At 46.6% G+C, this 21,005-nt stretch overlaps 1 protein-coding gene across 1 annotated transcript in view; it reads right to left on the bottom strand.

Annotated features, from left to right (window-relative positions):
- LOC134420551 (tyrosine-protein kinase ZAP-70) overlaps positions 1-20,590 on the bottom strand; it is a 36,570-nt gene extending 15,980 nt beyond the window's left edge. The window contains exons 1-2 of the mRNA XM_063160705.1: positions 20,430-20,590; positions 376-598 (exon numbers count right to left, since the gene is read on the bottom strand). Coding sequence (XP_063016775.1) covers positions 376-525 — 150 coding nt within the window. The 5' untranslated portion in view covers positions 526-598; positions 20,430-20,590. The remainder of the gene's footprint in view (positions 1-375; positions 599-20,429) is intronic.
- Positions 20,591-21,005: the final 415 nt, after the last annotated feature.

Raw genomic sequence — 21,005 nt, forward strand, 5'->3', positions numbered from 1 at the left:
CTTCTATGGAAAAGCCTTTCCTCAGGATTTTTCCTCCTGAGAAGCTCAGAGGCCTCAGGAACAAAATGTAAACAATGATTATCTGTTGCTGAATGCAACCGGTGGGTCTTTGATTGGCCCATGTTGGATGTTCGTAATTAATGGCCTACCACAGCCCAGCTGGCTCGGACAGAGAGCCGAGCCACAAACCTTTGTTATCATTCTTTCCTATTCTACTCTTAGCTAGTCTTCTGATGAAATCCTGTCTTTTATTCTTTTAGTGTAGCTTTAACGTAATATATATCATAAAATAACAAATCAAGCCTTCTGAAACACGGAGTCAGATCCTCGTCTCTTCCCTCATCCAAGAACCCCTGCGAACACCGTCACACGTACCATGGAGAGCACGTAGCCGCCCAGGCTGCGCAGGCACTGCCGCAGCAGGAACAGCCCGTCCGCCATCCCGCCCAGCTTCAGGTGCTCCTCGGCCTCCGAGCGCGCGATGCTGCCGTAGTAGAAGGGCAGGTGGGCGGCGGCGTCCGGCATCTCCCCCTCCGCTCGATGGATCACGCGCTGAGGAGGCTGGCGGGCCAACAGGGAGGAAGGTGACGGTGCTCCCCTGGAAGGAAAAGCATTCAAGTTACAACAAAATGTTGGGGAAGATGAAACAGGAAAGCCTTAGAAATATGATTGCCTGGCAAAAGATTTTGAGAATATAGAAAGCGTAAGCGAGATTGAAATGAAAGCAAGCTTTGAGATACCTCAGTTACTGAACAATGGGAAAACAATGGTGTGGCTGACTGAAGGTAATCCCCTTTTGATGGAACAACAGCCTCTGCTTGCAGGCAGCTCCAAGGGTCCAAGCAGACCCTACTTGGACCTGTCTGCAAGGTCCAAGTACCACCTTGGCAGAAGGGGCGCAAAGAGGAGATTTTAGGGTTTAAAATGTAACACAGTATGGTAATGTAATGATTCTTACTTGCTGTATGGAAATGCTATAGGATTTGTATATTTTTACTGGATTGGTTAGTGAGAATTAGAATATTCAACACGTAAGATTTACTGTATTATAATGGGAACCTCACTCTCTTATCCCTTTTACTTTCTTACCCTTTTACTCTCTTACCCTCTCATCCTCTCTCTCTCCCCCTCTCTTCTCTCAGCTCTGCTCTGAGCTGTGGCTGGCAGCTCCCAGCAGGGCCCTGCACCCAGGCCCTCTGCAATAAACCCCCAGTTCCATTACCTGGCTCCAGAGATCTCTCGTCTCCCTCCGTCCTGACCGTGCTACCCCCTGATGCGCCTACAACCAAAAGGCTTCTCCCAGCATGCCTTGCTGTGATATGCAGATTCAATGTATCCCATTGGTCCTTCCCCCTTGCTCCACCCCTGTGCCCTCATCCCATTGGCCCTGGTGCTCTGTCCTGCCCCTTGAGATCCCCATATAAATCCCTGCTTTCCCTGCCGGAACGTTTCTTTCTTCCTAGATCTCTTTGAGGAAGAAGCTCAATAAAGGCTCTCCTTGGAACCCCATACCAAGACCCAGTCTCTCCTTCTGCATCACCTGGATCACAGAGGAGCTGAAATCACTTGGCATGAGCACAGATGTGCTGTGCCCCCAAGGTGACTTTTTCAAGACCATTCTGAGCAATACCTGCGCTGACAACCCACTGCTAGGGCCCGGCCTGGCAGGGAAAATTGGTCCCTGAATCATCATTTTCCAAAATGGCTTAATTGGGGTTCAGACTTCCCTGTCTAGATGTTCTCCCACTGGCTCTCTGTGGGGTCATTTCAACCTCACAGCATCCCACGTCCTTCTATTCTGTCCTTACTAGAGCTGAGAAGTGCAAATAAAAATCCACCTGATTTTGATTTAAATATCCCAAGCAACAGATAATCCACTTGATCTTGATTTATAGATGCCAAGGAATAGAGAAAACCCCTGAACCTGGTTTAAAGATCCCAAGCAAGATAGAATGGCCCAAATCCTACAGTGAGTTCCTCCAGTCCTTGATTGCCTTCACTATTAAAAATGTGCTCCTTAAATCCATCCTGATGTTTTTAGCCTTGACTTCCTACCATTTTCTCTCCAGCCCTGTTCACAATAAAAGGAAATTCTTTGGCCTCTCTGAATAAATGAGCTTTGCCATGAAGGTCTAGAAGGCCAAAATCTTAAATGCACTGAGATTAAAACATGAGATGGATATGAAACGTCTAAAACAACATTTAGATAAACAACTGCCCCAAGCACAGAAAAAGGAGAGAAACCCAAGTGCTTCTGGGCAGACATCAACCAGCAGTCAGCAGAAACAAGGAGAAACCTTCCTTGAATTGTTTTTTAAACAATCTGTGGAATTTTTCCCTACAATACCTGGCTCTGACTGGTTCCTGATGCTCTGATCCCTTTGGCAGAGAGGGCCCTTCGTTGACCGAATCCTGCAGAGCCCCTAGTGCCAAAGACCTTTAGGGCTTGTCCCTGTACAAGGCTTGTATCTCTGTCTTGAATCACCTAAAATTCCACCCAGAGGGTGTTGACAGAGCCCAGTTTGCTGTGATCAATGGAAATTTTACCATGACCAAAGGGTCTCATTTGTTCCCTGAACTTTGGCATTGCTCCTGCGCAGATGATGACCCCAAAAAGATCAGAGAGATTTCTCCACCTGCGCCTCCTGCAAACACGTCACTCATGTAAGGAGCAAAGAAAGACCAGATTTTGGGGCAGCACATTGGGTATTTGCCCTGATTCTTCCCAATTTGACTCTTCTGGACATGGTGGGAGAAGCTGCTTCCCCATGGGCTGAGCACACTGCTGTGGTCTCTGCTCCCAGGCAGTGGTTGGATGTTGCAGACATCTTTTATGGAAAATCCCTTCCTTAAGATTTGTCCTCCTGAGAAGCTGAGAAGCCTCAGGAACAAAATGTAAACAATTATTATCTGCTGCTGTGGAATGCAACAGGTGCATCTGTGATTGGTCTCATGGAGTTGTTTGTAATTAATGGCCAATCACAGTGAGCTGGCTTGGACAGAGAGCTGAGCCACAAACCTTTGTTATCATTCTTTCCTATTCTATTCTTAGCAAGCCTTCTGATGAAATCCTTTCTTCTATTCTTTTAGTACAGTTTTAATGTAATATATATCATAAAATAATAAATCAAGCCTTCTGAAACATGGAGTCAGATCCTCATCTCTTCCCTCAACCTGAGACCCCTGTGAACACAGTCACCGCTGGAGCTGTGCCTGGGCATGTGGCCAGCCCTGCCCTGGTGGTCAGCCCTGCCCTGGCTCATGCCAGCCTGGTTCATCCCTCCCAGCAGCACAGGGCCCTCCTGCCATCCCCTGGCATCTCTGGAGCTGGGGAGGGCTTGGCTGGATCTCTGTGTTGGAAGGGCTCAGGAGGAGCTGTTCTGCCCATGCACCCTGCCCTGCTCAGCCCTCAGCAGCAAAGGGCTGCCAGGAGCTGGATTTATGGCCACCAGAGCCTCCTCTACCTATTTGTTGTCCCAATGAAGCTCTGAAATGGCCCTGATGAGAACAGGAAGGGAGAGCAGAGAGGAGGCATCACAGCTGAGGCAGGAAACCGCAACAGGAAGCGTCAGTGGTTCACAGCCAGGGTGAGGGACCAGCAGAAACCATCCCAGCACAGCTCAAATCAGCCCAAATTGTGAAGGCCCTGTCACCAAATTCACCAAATGGAGCAAAGTGGGGTCTTGGCACAGCTGCCAGTCTGGAATGTGGAGGTGAATGGGAACACCCTGAGGCTCAAACCCAAACTGGAGTTGGTGCTTGGGACCAAAGCAAAGCATCCTAATCCTGTGGTGCCTCCAGACATCAAAGCCCAGACCGGTTCCCAGAGCTGGTTCCCCACGTTCAGCTCCTGAGACCAGCTGGCTGCCAGCTCTGCCCGAGCTCAGCCTGCTCCCAAGAGGATAACTCCAGGAAAATGGGCTGAAGGAGATGAGCAGGGAGGATGCAGCTCTTGGGTTTAGCTGCAATCAGGTTCATGAGTCACGTTCTTGAGAACCAGGAAATAACTGAGTGGGCAGAGGGACGTCAGTGGCCTCCTGTGTGAGCTGCTGCTTTGCACTGGGACAAACAGCCATGACATCTGCACCCAGACCTGCTGAATCCCTGCTCTGGAAATTCCAGGAGCAGAACATCACAGCAAGTGGAGCACCTGTGTCAGCAGCTCAGTCAGGTGAAAGTGAGAGGGCACAGAAGTTATTGATGACATGCGAGCCCTCACAGAATTTCCAGCTGCCCACACTGGGTGCTCTGTTATAAACAGGATGTTTTTCCTCTCCAATCACAGAGCTGGGAGTGAAGAAACCCTCACAGAGATAGGAGAGGGACCCAGGGCTCAGAGGTTGGGTCAGGCAGTGCCACCCAAGCCTTGCTGCCACAGACCAACCCTGGTAGGAAATTTCTCTGCTGAGTAAAACTTTCCCAGTCCTGAGACACGAGGGAAAGTCACTGAGAGCAGATATGAACAGGAAGATTTATAATCCCTCTAAAGCTCTTACTTTTAAATATTTGCCCTGGCTGGTTTTATTGCCCACACACCAGCTCAGAGTCTCCTCTAATTCCTCTTCCAAACTCTATTCTGGATGAACCTGAGCAACCCAGAACAACCTCAATAGACCTGCAAAAATCTCCTTCAACTTTGTTCTCCCACACTGCCAAATGCAGCCAAAAATGAGAACCAATTTCATGGAACAGCAGCTGAAAGAGACTGTGCAAGGGACCCTCCACCATTATTCATTTCAATTAACAGGACCTCGTTTCTCCTCGTTTTTTAATCTGTATCCCTGGGGCTGCAGGTGCTGGGTGTTCCCTTGGGTTTGGGTGGTCCCACAGGTTGGGCACAGAATTCACAAAATTCACAGAATTTGAGAATCACTGCGTTGGAAGAGACCTCCAAGATCATCGAGTCCAAGCCAGCCCCAATCCCTCAACTGAACCCTGGCACCCAGTGCCACATCCAGGCTTTGTTAAACACACCCAGGGATGGGGACTCCAGGCATATGATCCTCCCCAGGCAGAACATTCCAGAACTTTATCACCCTTACCATGAAAAACTGAAAGAATGATAATTTTTTCCTAATATCCAACGTATATTTTTTCCTAATATTCTAATGTTTTTCCTAATATCCTACCTATAGGATAGGATCTCACCAACTTCCTAATATACAACCTATAATTTTTCCCTAATGTCCAACCTATATTTCCCTTGGCACAGCTTGAGGCTGTGTGCTCTGGTTCTGTCAGTTCCTGCAGACAGAGCCCAGCCCCAGCTGAGCACAGGCACATTTCAGGGGGATGTAGAGGGTGATAAGAGCACCCCTGAGTCTCCTTTTCTCCAGGCAGGGCTGGAAGTCCAGGGTTCCTCTGGTGGTGGCCACGTTGGCAAGTTGGTGTGATGACGTGAAGATGCACCCAAAAAAACAACTCCCACATGAAATCAGTCAGGTCTGTGCCCCACAACACAGGAAAAGCAGACAGGAAGCCCTGGAGATGTCACTCAATCACATCTATTTATAGATGGCCACTCATTTTTTTACTCAGATCAGACAAGAACCAACAGGAACTGGTTTGATTTCATAATTTCCCAGAACAGCACTTGATGCAAATCCAGACCAGTTCCTGAGAGCAGGGGGTTGTACTGGTGAAACTGGAGGCAGCACTGGAAGGTTCAGCATCCTGTTAGGACCGAGTTTTTTATCTCCTTGTCCTGGCAGCAATAATCCCACACACCACAAATAATCCCTGCTAACACAGCCACAATGGGGTGGTTGGGACAGTCTGGAGGGGAGCAGGGACCTGCATTTAATGCCAGAATAAATGCACTTTGTTCTGGTGATGTTTGCTGCAGAGGTGATGGCCCAGCCAGGGACCTCCTGCCTGTCCCCAGCCCTTCCCTGCATTTCATTCTCTTGTTTCTGATTTGTGGTTCAAGAGAAGAAAAGGCTGGAAAACACCTGCAGTGTCCAAGTTGCTTTTGCAGATTGTTCATCCCAGGACTGGCTGGGACTGTGCAAGAGGAGGAAATGAGGAGCTGATTCCCAGGATTTTTTTTTTGTTTTTTAAATCTTAAAACATTTAACCCTAGGGGGATTCCTAAGGTTTTGTTTGTTTTTTAAATCTTAAAAATTTTAATCTTAAAAAAATACTATTTTTTTAATCTTAAACAGAAAACGTGCAATAACTTTGATTTAAATTGAAATAACTTTGATTTAACTTGCGATAACTTTGATTCAACTTGAAATAACTTTGATTCAATGCAATGTTCCATAGTTCAAAGAAAAAACCTGGAAAACTTCACTTTGCCTTGACCTGGCTGCATTCTTTTAATTACTAATGTTTAATTCTTTATGCACTCCATGGCAGCTCTTCCCAACATTTAGGAGCACTCACATTCCTGGCTGGAGCTGCTGTTCTGCCCTCCCTGCTGGCTGCTAATTAAAGCCAAAGCTGCTCAGCTCTTGATTAACACTTGAGCTGTGTGGGAGTTTGTGAGAGCCTGTCTGTGTTTGTGCTCACAAACACGGGCTGTGTGCAGATAGCGATCTGCTCCCCTGCTCAGGGAGCTCACTGACTCACAGCTGCCTGAAATGGGTGAGTTTACAGTAAATCTGCAGGAAAACCTCCCTCATTCCCACCGAGGACCTGCTCTGCTCTTGCTGCCCTTGAACAAGCTGAGTCCTCGGTGCCCCAGCACTGCCTGATGCAGAAATGCTCCAGAAAAAAATCACCAAGGGTGGAAAAGACCTCGAACCTGTGAAAAATGCATGTATTTTATGATTGGCTTTTCGCAAATATTCAAATGAATATTATGTGTGTTGTGTTAGAAAGTGATGCTGTATTAATTCTCTTAAGTAGTGTGGTAAATATAGTCTTAGGTTACAAAAATTGTTAAAATAGAAACAATGCGATGTAAGATACTTTTTTTAAAGAAAGGGCTTGCAGCGAGATGGCAGCCACAGGACACCTGAATCTTTCAGAGAAAGAGAATTTATTGCCCCATTATCAGGAGAAATGAACTTCTTCCCACCTCAAAGGCGCTGTCAGGATTCAGAGGAAGAAGTTGATGATGACCAGACAGAATCCTGTGTTTGAATGGAATTTATGCATCATGTATGAAGTGTATGAATATGCAACAGGCTGTTGTTTTTAAGGGTTAATCCTCTGTTAACTGTGTCCTTTTTCAGGCTCGTGCTGCACAGAAAAAGGTACCCAAATTGTTGGTAACTCTTTGTCTTTATTGTCTCATATTGTCCTAATTCAATTTGTCCAAATTATTATTACTCTAATTGTGTTAGTATTTTTATAACCATTTTCTTACTATTAAACTTCAAGTGATTGGTGTTTTTCACACCCAGCACTACCTGATGCAGAAATGCTCCAGAAAAAATCACTAAGAGTGGAAAGACCTCCAACCTTTGACCCAGCACCCAAACCCCAGCACTGAGTGCCATGTCCAGTTGTTTATTGAACATTTCCAAGATGTTTCACTGCTTCCCAGGGCAGCCTGTTCCAGTGTTTGACACTTTTTCCATTAAGAAATCCTCCCTGATATCTTCTTCACTTTCTGAAGTGAAATGTGGGAGCCTTTTGGCCCCATTTATATTATATTATATTATATTATATTATATTATATTATATTATATTATATTATATTATATTATATTATATTATATTATATTATATTATATTATATTATATTATATTATATTATATTATATTATATTATATTATATTAACAGTTTTAAGAGCTGGACATCCTAAAATTACTTCCCTTATAATTTTAACCCATTCCTTTAAGGTCCCTCCAACCCAAACCATTCCATGGTTCCGACACTCCCTGTTCCAATCCTCCTCTCCAGGAGGAACCTGTGGAAGGTCCCTCCCAGGCAGGTCTGGTGCCCTCAGATGGCCCCAAAGGCCTGGGCTCCTCCTGATCCTGCAGGGATTTTTCCTCTCAGGGTTATTTGTTAACAGAAGGAAGCAATTTGCTGCAGGGGAGGGACAAGGCCACCTGCGCTGGGGCTGCTGGGGACACCTCTGTGCCTGCTCCCTTCAGGCTGGGCTTCTCTAACGGTTGGCACTGCAGAAAGCAGTTTTTTGGTTCCCAAAAAGCAATTTATTGGTGTCACCCTGCTTCCTCTGGGTTTTCTCAGGTGCCTCCCCGCAGAGGCTGGGACAGGAATATCTGTGAGGTCACAGCCACCAGATGAGGTTGATGCCTCAGGTTTTGGCTTTTCTATTTTTCACATTCTGTGCTGCTTTAGTGGGTGGGTCTGGGCTTCACATCAGGGGATGGTGAGCTCTGTGCACAGAGCAGGGAGACAAAACAATTCCTGCTCCAGCTGGGGACCAAGGACAAATGACCCAAATCTCAGCCCAAGAGCACAAACAACATGGGCTGAAGAGAGAAAAACAAGCAGGATGGGACTGCATGGGCTGGAGCTGGAATTGGACAATGAACTCCAATATGCAAATGGAGCAGAAATATAAAAATGAGAAACCCCATGACTGGTCGTGCATTTTGTGACCATTTTGGTTCATCTTGGGTGCAGCCCTGGCTGGGCTCTTGTGCTGCCCAATACTCCAAGAGGTTATAGCAGGGACAGAAGCCCTTCTTGGAGCTGCCCTGGTTTGTGAAAGCATCTTCACCCAAGTCAGATGTCCCTGGTGAGCAGCTTTCCCCTGGAGCAGGAGGGTGCTGGGCCCAGGGTGGCACTGCTGGGACATTTCTGTGTGAAGCCAAGTCACTGTGCTGTCCTCAGACAGCCTGGGCTCCTCTGCTGGCTGTGGACTGAGCTGTGAAAACACCCTGCTGAGCCTTTGTGGGGCCACTGGAAACACTCCTGGCTCCAGAGCCATTGATCCTGAACAGTTTTTAATGAGGGTCTGGGGCACAGAGTTAAACACAACCCTGTTGGGAAGGATGAAAGTTTGACAAGAAAGTCTCACAGGTGTGTGTGCTTAGCAGAAGGATTTTTAAATGTTGAGTCTGATGAAGGAATAGAGATGGAAGCAAGTTTTGATATGGAAGAAAAGAATTGCTGAGCCAGTCTTACTGGATAACCAAGGAGGCAAAGGGTGTGTTAGTTAGAAGGGGTTTTTATGGCTTAGAGCAAAGGATAAACCCACCTCAAACAAGAAGATGTTTTTACCAAGCAGAAAGATAGCACAGGCAAACAAGTCAGCAAAGCTGCAAGTAGAAAAAAGGTCTCAGAATTTCCCACTGTGAGAAAACTGAAAAACAACTTCTAGCTTAAACTGCAGTGTACTAACTTTTAGTGCTTGGAGAACAGTAACATGAATATGGTAATTATAGCAGTTATGATGGGCTATAGATAACAGTTAAGGTATAGATTGGTTGTACTCTATTAAGACGCTCAGCAAAGAAAAGTATATAATGCATTGCAACCAAAAGAAAAGTCTATAATGCATTTGTAACCTAAACTATGGGTCTCCAGGCCTGCCTGCAGCTGGAGCTAACAGTTGTAGGCACAGCTCTGTCACCCACAATCCTGGACTGCTGTAACCTCTTGGATGGAATAAACTGCATTTTGGAGAGCCCCTGCAGTCCCACATGCCCCATTTAGGGGGCATGTGGGACTGCAGGGCATCTTAACAGTGGCGCCCAACGTGGGGCACCATTAGTAAGAGCCTTAATGAGGGATGTGGGTCTGCAGGCCTGGCTGCAGCTGGAGCCAATAGATGTAGGCACAGCTCTGTCACCCATAACCCTGGACTGCTGGAACGTCTTGGATGGAATAAACTGCATTTTAAAGAGCTGCCTGGAGTCCCACATCCCTCATTTAGGCTCTTATAGACCCCCCTCCTTTCCTGCCTGGTATCCCCCTGTGCTCCTCTGGGCTGAGAGCTCAGTCCTGGCTCCCAGCAAACGATGTCAGGAGCTTTGTCCTGGGGCTGGAGGAGCACAGAGCTCGTCCCTGCCACCAAGGTGTGGACAGCAAATGGAGAGCAGTCAGAAAAGCTGCAGCTCCTCTGGCTTAGGGATAGAGCAGGAAACTGCAGCAGTTTGTGCACAAGTTGGAGGAGAAGGGCTCTGGTTTTTCCTTTGCTTCTCCCTGGCCTCCCTGCCTCACCTTTTGCTGAAATTACAACTTATATACAGCATCAGGGGCCTGGAGATTGATCCTGAAAGCACAGAGGATTTGGGGATTGTCAGACTGCAGGAAGATTAAATGAGATATTTATGTGAGGGAATTGTGGCTGAGCCCATTCCTTTACTACTTCCTTACTCTGGCAGGTAGCACAGACTTGAGCAGGGTTGTAGGAGAGGGGGCACAGAGGGCTTTGAGAACATTTAAAATAATTTTACCCTGGCCTGCACTGGTTTGGGTCCTCCTGAAGGTGCTGAGCAGGTTCTGAGCTGCCCTGAGCACCAGATCCTTCTCTCCCCTGCCCCTCTCCCTGCTTCAGGTGCTGCAGGGGCTCACAGCTCTATTTCCAACCACAAGTGACAGTGGCTTTGCTGCATGAACAGCTGTGCTCTTGCCTTGCCTCTGCTGTTTAAAAATAATGGTGATACACGTGTGAAGTTATCAGCATGGCTGGGTTTCCTTCCTTCAGCAACTCTGCCTTCATTTAAATTTACTTAAATTTGCCAAAATTTCATTTTAATTCTTATTAAATTCTTGTTTAATTTGCTCCCAAGTGTTAATACTGCCATTTACTTCCATTCTTCTTTAATTTACTTTCAATTAACTTCCAATTTACTTCCAAGCATAAGTAATTTACTTATACTTTGAAATGGTTGTTATGTCCTCCTTAATGACACCTCCCTACTGAGCACAGCCTCTGCTCTGGCTCTGGGTGCTGCCAGACACAGATGGTCCTGCCCAAAACCATCTCCTTTCTCCTCTTTTTGCTTCCCAAGGTGGGTTTTTAAGGAATTCTCACTCTGGGCAGCATCTCTGGGCAGATGTGGAACTTTGTGGCATTTCTGGTTCACAGTTCCCCACTGGAGCCACCTCACAGGTCCCTCCTGGAGAGGAGAATTGGAACAGGCAGACATGAATGGAATGACAGAACCATGGAATGGAGCCATGGAATGGAACCATGGAATGGTTTGGCTTGGAGGAACCTTAAAGGAATGGGTTAAAATTTTAAGGGAAGCCATTTTAGAATGTCCAGCTCTTAAAAACTGTCTAGAACCAAGGCAGCTGTTCCCACACAGCAAAAACCACCTTGACAGGGACCATTAATGCCATTTCTGCAGGAGCAGAGCTGTCCCTGGGTCTGGCCCTCCCAGACTGTGAGCTCAAGGAATTCTGGAATGCTTTGGGTTGGGAAGGAACTTAAGTCCCATCCCATCCCATCCCGTCCCACCCCTCCCATGGCAGGGACACTTTCTGTTGGATTATGGGGTTTTTAAACATTTTTTTGAGTTTTTAAAATGCCTCTCAGTTGCCCCATCTCTGGGTCAGAAAAGGGCATCAGCCAACAACATCTTCCACTGTCCCAGGCTGCTCCCAGCCCTGCCCAGCCTGGCCTTGGGCACTGCCAGGGATCCAGGGGCAGCCACAGCTGCTCTGGGCATCCTGTGCCAGGGCATCCTCACCCTCTGAGTAAGGAGTTCACCCATTATCCATCCCAAACCCAGCAGCTGCCACCCAAACCAGCACTGAGCTCGTTGTGCTGCTGCTGTGTCAGTGCCACACATTGATCACCTCAGCTTGGACAGCACAAAGGTTTCCCTGAGCCCTGAGCTGCCCCAAAAACTGCCCATGGCCACTGGACAGGGGGTGGCATTCACATTTTCTGAAAAAATCCCTTTGCCCAGGATTTTTCTCCTGGGAAGCTGAGAAGCCTCAGAGAAAAGGAAAACAATACTTATCTCATTTGCTTCTCCAGTGTTTTGCTCATGTGGGATGTGTTTGGAGATTGTTTACCCACAGGTGATTGTTTGATTGGTTTAATGTGAATTGTTTTGACTCTTTGGCCAATCAGCGCCAAGATGTGTCCAGACTCTAGAAAGAGTCACAAATTTTCATTATTATCTTTTTAGCATTCTGTAAGTATCTTTTCTGTATTCTTTAGTATAATGCAATGTGATGTGATGTGATGTGATGTGATGTGATGTGATGTGATATAATATAATATAATATAATATAATATAATATAATATAATATAATATAATATAATATAATATAATATAATATAATATAATATAATATAATATAATATAATATAATATAATATAATATAATAATATAATATAATGTAATATAATATAATATAATAGTATTCTTTGTATTCTATATAGTATTCTTGAATATAATATAGTATTATAAAGTAATAAATGAGCCTTCTGAGAATATGCAGTCAGATTCATCATTCCTGCCTTCATCAGGACATTCCCTGGGAGTACAATAGCCAGGGGGTTCTGTCTGGGGCAGTTCCAGCTCCCCCAGACCACTTTGGTCTCTAAACATCTGCAGCAGATGTTGGAGCTGCTTCATCATTACCTTCTGGTGGGGCACAGCAGCTCCTGTGCTCCAGGAGTGCCTGGAACAGGGACACAACCTCCTGCAGCCCTGCTGGAAGGGCTTTGGGCAGGTTAGAAATATAAAAAATACAGAAATATGCAGCTCTGGAGTTGGCTGAGAGACCAAAGTGAATTCTCTGTGCCTGCAGTGCCAGGGGCTCTGCTGTCTGTGAGTCACAGTCTGAAATCTCAGGTGAAAGGGCCACCAGCAGCTCCCAGCACCACAAAATGAACGTGTTGTGCTCATCTTTATAGCCAGAATATTCCTGTGGGCACAGAGGGTGGAAGCTGCTGCCAGGTGGGGAAGGGCTGGCGGAGCTCTGGGTGCTCTCACTGCTCCCCAGACACACCACGAGGAACTCAGACTGCACAGACCAGACCTAAACATTCCCTGTGGTTTGAAAATTAAGGGATAAAATAAATACCACCCCTGGGGCTCAGTCCCATGATCCCAGCACGTTGGTGAGGTTGAAATGAGTTATTTTGGGGGGGATGGTTTGAGCCTCAAAGTGTTGGAAATGTGACAAGTTCAGGGAAGGGCAGTGGAAGGAGATGAAGGGCCTGGCTGGGCTGATTGATGGGCTCAGCCCTGGGGAATGGAGACAAACACTAATTGTTGGCCAAGAGTGATGGGGGAACATCTGAGAGCAAGGGAGAAGCATCTGAGGAGCGCAAGTTTCCTTCAGAGAGGAAAAACTGGTTTGGATGTCCTGCTAAAATGGAATAGGGATAAGGCAGAAGAAATTAATCAGTGGAAAGGAAGTCTGGGTATCAAGAAACATTTCCAAGCAAGAAGATTCATCAGGATGTGGGGCAGGGGGAGCGTGGAAGTGCCATTGGCAGGCCCTCAGCACAGGATCAGGAAATGGGAACAATCCTCCGCAGGCAGGAAGAACCCCCAGGGATGAGCTCACAGGACTTTCCCATTGCTAATTCCTGCAATCCTGAGTTCCATTAGGGAAAATCCTGCTTTCAGTTTCTTTCTGGAGCCAATGTGATCTCCAGTTCTGTCAGTCTTTTGTGGAAAACTGAAGATCACTGAGCACAGGAGGATTTTGTGACATTTTTGTGTGAAAGGAGAGTGAAACCCTCCCCATGCACAGCAGTAAATACTCTCTGGCACATTTTTATAACTCAGTGATCAGGACTGAGGTGCAAAAACAACTCATTCTCCATGGTCTGGCGAGTTCCTGGTGTTTGTCCTTCCTGTGCTCTCGAGGGGAGGTTGCATTAATCAATAACTGCCCATGCTCAGGCTGTTCCCACATGGGCACTATTCACCTCTCCCTTCACTTTTCCACCCAGGAAAAATATCCCTGAGGCGACCTTGCAGCTGAACACCCCAGAGCAGGCAAAACCCAGAATTTCCCTTTTGGAAAGGACCCTAGAAGGAGCAGAAGAGGGAAATGCTGCCCCACAGAAAACCTTTGGGGTCCTCGTGTTCTGCTCCCCCTCAAGCTGGATCTGGGGACAAGAAGAGCCCGTGGATGTCAGAACCCAGGACATTCCTCTGTGCCTTCCATTTTAACCCATAGAAACAATTCCCACCTTTGTGTGAAGAGTTACAGGCCACAAGACTTTGAGTAGAATGATGGTTAATTTGTCACAGGGTGAAAAAGTAGAATTCTGGGGATTTAGAATCGAGGTTCAAGAGGCAAGATGGAGAAATCTGGGCATGTCCTGTCCTTCTTCTCCATCCTCTGCTGTGACGGTGACACGTTTGGATTGGTTTAGAGTAGAGACAGACTGTCTAACATAGGTGATAGGTATTGGAAAGTTATTGTTAATAAATTACAGGTATTTTATAGTATAAAAAGACAACACCTCCCCAAGGGTGGTCAGTGTGACACAATCCAACCTGCTGGACAGATCTCAGCAAGTCAGAGAAAAAATGGAGTATATAAGAAAAAATAAACAAACCTAAAAAGCAAAACCGACAAATCTCAACTTCTTCTTCAGCCGCAAAGCTAAAATATAAAAAGACTTTCTAATACCTCAAAAGTCATCTTAACCACAAAAACCCAAGACATGGACACAAATTTCCCTGTGCTCAGAGCAGTGGGGATTGGTGCTGGAGGTCCCTCTCAGCTGTGGGGGACGTTCCTGGCTGTGTTTTGGGACACTGAGAGCAGAGTTCTTATTTCGCCCACAGCCTCTTTACAGGGTCAGCAGTTTTATTCACCACTTTCCAGGGTGGAAATCCCTCCACATGCCAGGGAATGGCAGCTAAGCTGGGCCTGTCCTGCCCTGCTTGGGCCCAGCTGAGTGCCCAGAAAGGCCTGGTTTAAACCGTGGGAGTGGATTTTGGGGAGGTGCAGACAGCACTGAGCACCCCTGAACCTTCTGCTCATCCCTCTGGCATCCCTCACCCTGCTCTGCTGTGTCTGTGGGGTTTTTCTCCACACTCTTGTCTGCCTCCACATCCAAATGATCCTCCTTGGGGCAGGATGTAGGATGTGCCCCCTGTTCACAGAGTGACTAAATTATTCTTTGCCTTAAAAGGCAAAAAGCCCACAAGTTTCTCTCCCAATTTGATACGAAGATACCTCATAGGAACTTTGAGGCTTCACCTCAGACCTGCGCCTGTCCACTGGGCAGAGGCCAAGAGGTCCCACCTGGATAATTCACTAGAAAAAGGAAGAGAACCAAGGAAATATTTGCTTTTGTGGGGTGTTTTAGCAGGAGCAAGAACCTCTCACCCCTAGCTCAGTTTTTCTATGTAAGAACTTTGTTATTTTGCCTTCCATTAAGCCTTTTTCTGTTTCCAACACTGCCTCAGAAGCCATCCTGCTGATTTGATGCCATTCTGGGCTATCTCAGGTGTGATGGGTTCTCTGAGAGCTCATAAAACTTAGTGTTAAAGATTGCAATGCAAGTTGTTTTCCATTGCCATCTGTATGGCAGATTATCTTTGTCAAGTGGGCAGTTTGCCTTATCTCTCTCTTATGACCACAATCACTCCTCCCTCAGGAGGGGACATCTGCTGATAACAGCTTTTGAATGTCACTGCATGGCTGATAAGAACTACAGCATCCCATTGGGAGATGTGAGCCCAGAGGGAGGAGCCAAGCATTCCTGCCTGGATATAATCTGGAGATTCTGGAACACCAGCACAGCTTCTCCACTGGATTCCCCAGAGGAGCAGCAGCTGCTTCTATCTTCCACTGGATCTTCAGAGGAAGAGACTGCACCTTTCTACAGGATCCCTGCTCCAGCAGAACCAGCCCTGACACTGCAGGAGGGCTGCAGCCACAATTCCAATGGGACTGCTGCCAACACCCTGACCCACAGGGTGTCAGGTTGGGTTCTGACTCTGACGGTGTTGTTCTAGTGTACTGCATTGTTTATTTTATCCTTTTATTTTTCCCTATTAAAGAACTGTTGTTTCCTGCTCCCATATTTTTGCCTGAGAGCCCCTTAATTTAGAATTTATATCAATTTGGAGGGGTGGGGAGGGTTTACAGTCTCCATTTCAGGGGAGGCTCCTGCCTTCCTTAGCAGACTCCTGTCTTTCCAAACCAAGACACTTAGCTTAAAGAGAAACTCATCAGCAGGATTTGCAGGATTTGCTGGATGCTTTCCCAGCTCAGCCCCAGCTCTGGGGTCTGTGCCCAGTTTGCCCAGTTTGGCTCTGGCAGGACCCTGCTCCATCCACTCCCCTCTGTCCTGAAGGTCAGAACCACAACAGGACCTTGAACATCTGGCACAGAAATTGGGAGATGCTTCTCCACTGGTTTAAGCTCAGTCTCGCTCTAGAACTGCATTAATAGAACAAAGTTTTATTGGCTATGATGTTTTATTTCTGGGGGTGCTCCCACCTCTGCCTCCAGTGCGTGAAAGATCAGAAGCCCACATAAAAACTGAGGGGCAAACCATACATGGATGTGCTCACAGATCATCTGCTGGATCTGCACAAACATCTGACAGGAAAATAGTTGTGATTTTCGCTGAAAAAAACACAGCACTTTCCACTTGCCCTGCAGATCTCAGCAGCAGATTTGGGTGTGATCTTCTTCAGGGTGCTCAGTACTGCCTGCACCTTTCCAAAATCAAATTAGAAGGGTTCACTCTGCTTCAGAGACCAACACTGGGACTTTTCTGGAGAGATGGAGAGCAGAAGAGCCAAAAATTTGAATAATCTGTTCTTCCCTGGCCCAACCTCTCACACCTGAGTGACTTCAGAGGCTCTGGCTGGGGGAGTGTTTAGAAACTTTTCAGAGGCACAAATCAGTTGGTTTTGTAAGAGATTTTTAAGTCTGTCAAAATTTTAAACCTTTTTAAAGTGTAAAATACTCAGCCCCTGGGTTTTTTGGTTTTTTTGTTTTGTTTTTTTTTTGTCAGAATAAGAGAAAACCTGGGCAAAATGTGGCTGTGTTGGGCACCTTGGAGGCAGAATGATTTTCTGTGAGATCTGAGCACGGGGTTGGAGTAAATCACTGAGGGACACCCCAAAACCCCACCCTGAGCACCCCTGGGAGCTCTATCAGTGAGGGGCTGGGAACACAAACCCTGTGAGGAACAGCTGAGGGAGCTGGGGGTGCTCAGCCCGGAGAAAAGGACACTCAGGGGTGCCCCCATCGCTCTCTGCAGCTCCTGAAAGGTGCCTGTGCTCAGCTGGGGCTGGGCTCTGTCTGCAGCAGCACTGACAGAACCAGAGCACACAGCCTCAAGCTGTGCCAAGGGAAATACAGGTTGGATATCAGGAAAAAGTATAGGTTGGATATTAGGAAGTTGGCGAGATCCTATTCTATAGGTAGGACAGTAGGAAAAACCTAATTAGGGTATTAGGTTGGGTATTAGGAAAAATTGATCATTCTTTCAGTTTTTCATGCAAAGGGTGATAAAGTTCTGCAATGGCTGCCCGGGGAGGTGGTGCAGTCCCCATCCCTGGGTGTGTTTAACAAAGCCTGGATGTGGCACTGGGTGCCAGGGTTCAGTTGAGGTGTTGGAGTTGTGTTGGACTCAATGATCTTGAAGGTCTCTTCCTACCCAGTGATTCTGAAATTCTGTGAATTCTGCATCCAAATCCTCCTGGAGCTCTGGCAGCCTTGGCACCATTCCCTGGGCAGCCTGGGCAGTGCCCAGCAGCCTCAGGGGGAAGAACCTTGCCCTGAGCTCCATGGCAGCAGAAAGTTTAAGAGCAGGAAGTTTTATTGAGCATCAGATGCTCTGGTTGGAGATTTAAAAGAGGAAAGATGAACGTGATGCTGAAATCAAAACAGCAACAAGGAAAGGAATTCTGCAGGATCCAGCTGAGGGCCCAAAATCCCACGTGTGGAATGTCCTGGTGGTGGGTGATGCTCTCTGGAAGGGTCTGTATGGGACTGGAGCTCCAGCTTTGCCTGAGCATTGGTGGAACATTATTTCAAAGCAGACAGAGACCATTCCTTTATTAATCTGTGTTCTGGGTATCAAACAAAAAGTCTAACTGGGGTTGATTAGAGGGTGGCCAGAGGAAATTCCTGATGAGGAAATTCCTGAAGAGGAAAATGAAGACAACTGGGAAGTGGAAGTGTTGGACATCAGCTCTGAGGGATCAGGACATCCCTGCATGTGAGCAGTGAATTGTGAGTGATTTCTGGGAATTTGTTCTCACATTCCCTGAGTATGGAAATGCTCCACTCACAGCCAGCTTGGGATCCCCCTTATTTTCTAAGTATAAAGCTGAGCCAAGGTTTTCTGAGGCAGAAATAAAGGGTTAGACCTGCCCAGGGCATTTTGTTTATTTTTAATTACAACAGCAAAGGGGTTTTGTTGCAATGATTTGGATGGGTTGTGGGGAAATGGAGTTATTTCAGACTGGTTCATGTTTTATCTTTGCTGCCTCACTCACTGGGGCTGGAATTTGATTCCTGGCTCTGTGTGGAGTTTGTGGAAGCTGCCCATGGTCCCCATGGCCCCCTGGGATCTGTCCCATGTTCTGGCTGTGCCCATTCAATTCCACACCCAGCAGAGCCTTTCCTGGCACCTCTGGGATATTACAAAGCTAAATCAGAACATTTAGAGATCAAAGCAGTGTTTAAAAATGCACATTCCTGCACTAAGGACTAAGAGCAAGTGTAATACTTCAAGCTTATATTTAATTATAATAAATATTCTATTATTATGTTCCATTCTATTAAATAGTAATCTATTTGTTGTATCTATGTTTATATTTAATTATATTAAATATTCTATTATTATATTTAAGTCTATTAAATATTAATGTATTTGTTGTATCTATGTCTATCTTTAATGATACTAAATATTCTATTATTATGTTTTATTCCATTAAATATTAATGTATTTATTGTACCTATGTCTATACTTTAGGTATGTGCACTTACAGTCTGTAGTATATTAGCCAGCATTAAATATTGGTGATGTTCACCTGGACAATCACCTGTTAACAATTATTTGTATTTTTGAGTGTTTCCAACCCTCCAGAACTTCCTGCTTTGCCCCACAAGGAGCTGCTCCCTCCTCGTTACCCAACTCAACCCCAAATGTTGTCAGAGGTGAAAAAAAACCTTTCAGTGCCACTCTTTGCCTCCAGCCTCTCTGTTTTTGTGCCCCAGTCCCACCTGTTTGGGGTTTGTGAGAGGAAAAGCTCGGCTTAACCGACACCTTTGTCCTTCCTGAGCTTGGCTGCTCGAGCCAAATGCTCTGTGCTTGGTTGGGTGCATTTAGAGCATGGAGAGAACCTGGGAATTCCCAGAATTTCTGCTTTTCATGGAGCTGGGTGCTTTACAGAGAGACTATGGATTGTCCTGGTTATCTGGGAGCTTCCAGAAAGCCTCTTCCCTTACATCTTGATGGGAATTAACTTTTAAAGTTGTATATGAATACGTGTGAATTCTAAATCCTGCTGCGGCAGCACCCATGTTTCTTTAGGAAATCCTATTCCCAGCAACATAAGCAAACTTTTCAGGGAATTGAGTCCCTCTTTCCAACAGGAAAAAGGAGGATGAGGGATTGAAACCAGCAGAACCATAAATAAATCAAGAAGATCCCTTTGTTCACCCCCCTTGTTCAAGCCTGATCCCTTCTCCAGTTCTTTCCTGGGATGACTTTCCCTGGTGTTCCTGTGGGGTTTATTCCAAGTCTAATGGATAGGAAAGGTTTTTCTGAGGTTCAAACCCAAGTTTCCTTTGTCCCAGGTTATTCCCTAACACCCCAGACTGTGTTTGGAACTGTGCCTGTCCTCACCAAGGAGAAACAGAAGAGATGTCAAAGAAACCCGAGGGAATAAAAGTGAGTTTGCTTTGGGATTCCAGTCTGTTTGTTGCTATGATGGCGAGCAGCAAATCCCTGAAGTTCTTCTGGAGTGTTTGGAGCATTATCCAGCAGGTGCCAGGTTCCCTAAACCTTCCACAGTGCCACTGAGATCCTAAATCTCACATTGCCACGGAGATCCTAAATCTCCTCACATTGCCACTGAGATCCTAAATCTCCTCACATTGCCACTGAGATCCTAAACCTTCCCATAGTGTCACTGAGGTCCTAAACCTTCCCACAGAGCCACTGAGATCCTAAATCGCCTCACAAATCTCCTAAATCTCCTCCTAAACCTTCCCATGTTGCCACCAAGGCTCGCAGGAAACGTAAAGAGAAACTTCCAGAGTTTTGATGCCATGTCCAGAGGTGAAGGGAAGGGAAGGGCTGGCCAGGTATGCTGGACCACAAGCCATCATCTCGTTGTCTTCTGACCCATCTAAACCCCCTCAGCTTCAAAAACAACGTGATGGCCCCAACTCAACCCCGTTTTTTTCTAATGGAGCGATCGATAAGAAAACCAAGGTGGAATGAGGAATCAATCTGGAATTTAACACCAACATTTCACAGGATCTTCCCTCTGAACGCCCTGGTGCTGCAGAAAGGCACAAAGCAGCAAAGCAGCCATGATGCACCCGCCACCCCAAACAACAGCAGCGAACAAAAAGTGCCTCTTACCTGCTCTGCCGAGGAGCTTTGGGGGCTTCCCTACAGCAGCTGGGGAGCAGGAAGGGAAAAAAGAGAGAAAATGATCTTTGTGGAGTGAGGGTTGTGTCAGTTTTGGGAAAGAAGAGGCCGCAGCATCCAGCGAGAGCTCTGGCATTCGCAAACCACCGCTGGCTGGGTTTCTCTGAAATGTGACCTTATTTCCTTGTTGCACAGGAAAGGAAAGGAGAGCAAACAAAAACCGTGCAGCTCTGAAGAGTGAGAGAGCTCTGAGATCTTCCCCGTGTCAGGGCAGGGGTCTGCTGTGGGAGGGAAGGGGACAGAGGGAGCTGGTGAGGAGCTGTCCTTATTTAAATGGATGTTTTAGGGGAGATGTTGCTTGGGGAGCAAAGATGTCTCCTTGAACAGTTTCCACTGAGCAGATGTTGGGGGGAAAGGGAATTTCTGTGCATGAGTGTCTTTGCCACAGGATCACAGACTCACCTGGGCTGGAAAAGCCCTCTGAGGTCACTGAGTCCATCCTGTGGCCAATGCCCACCTTGTCCCCAGCCCAGAGCTCTGAGTGCCACCTCCAGGCCTTGCTCAGGC

Source organism: Melospiza melodia, chromosome 7, assembly GCF_035770615.1.
Source record: "Melospiza melodia melodia isolate bMelMel2 chromosome 7, bMelMel2.pri, whole genome shotgun sequence".
NCBI lineage: Eukaryota > Metazoa > Chordata > Aves > Passeriformes > Passerellidae > Melospiza > Melospiza melodia.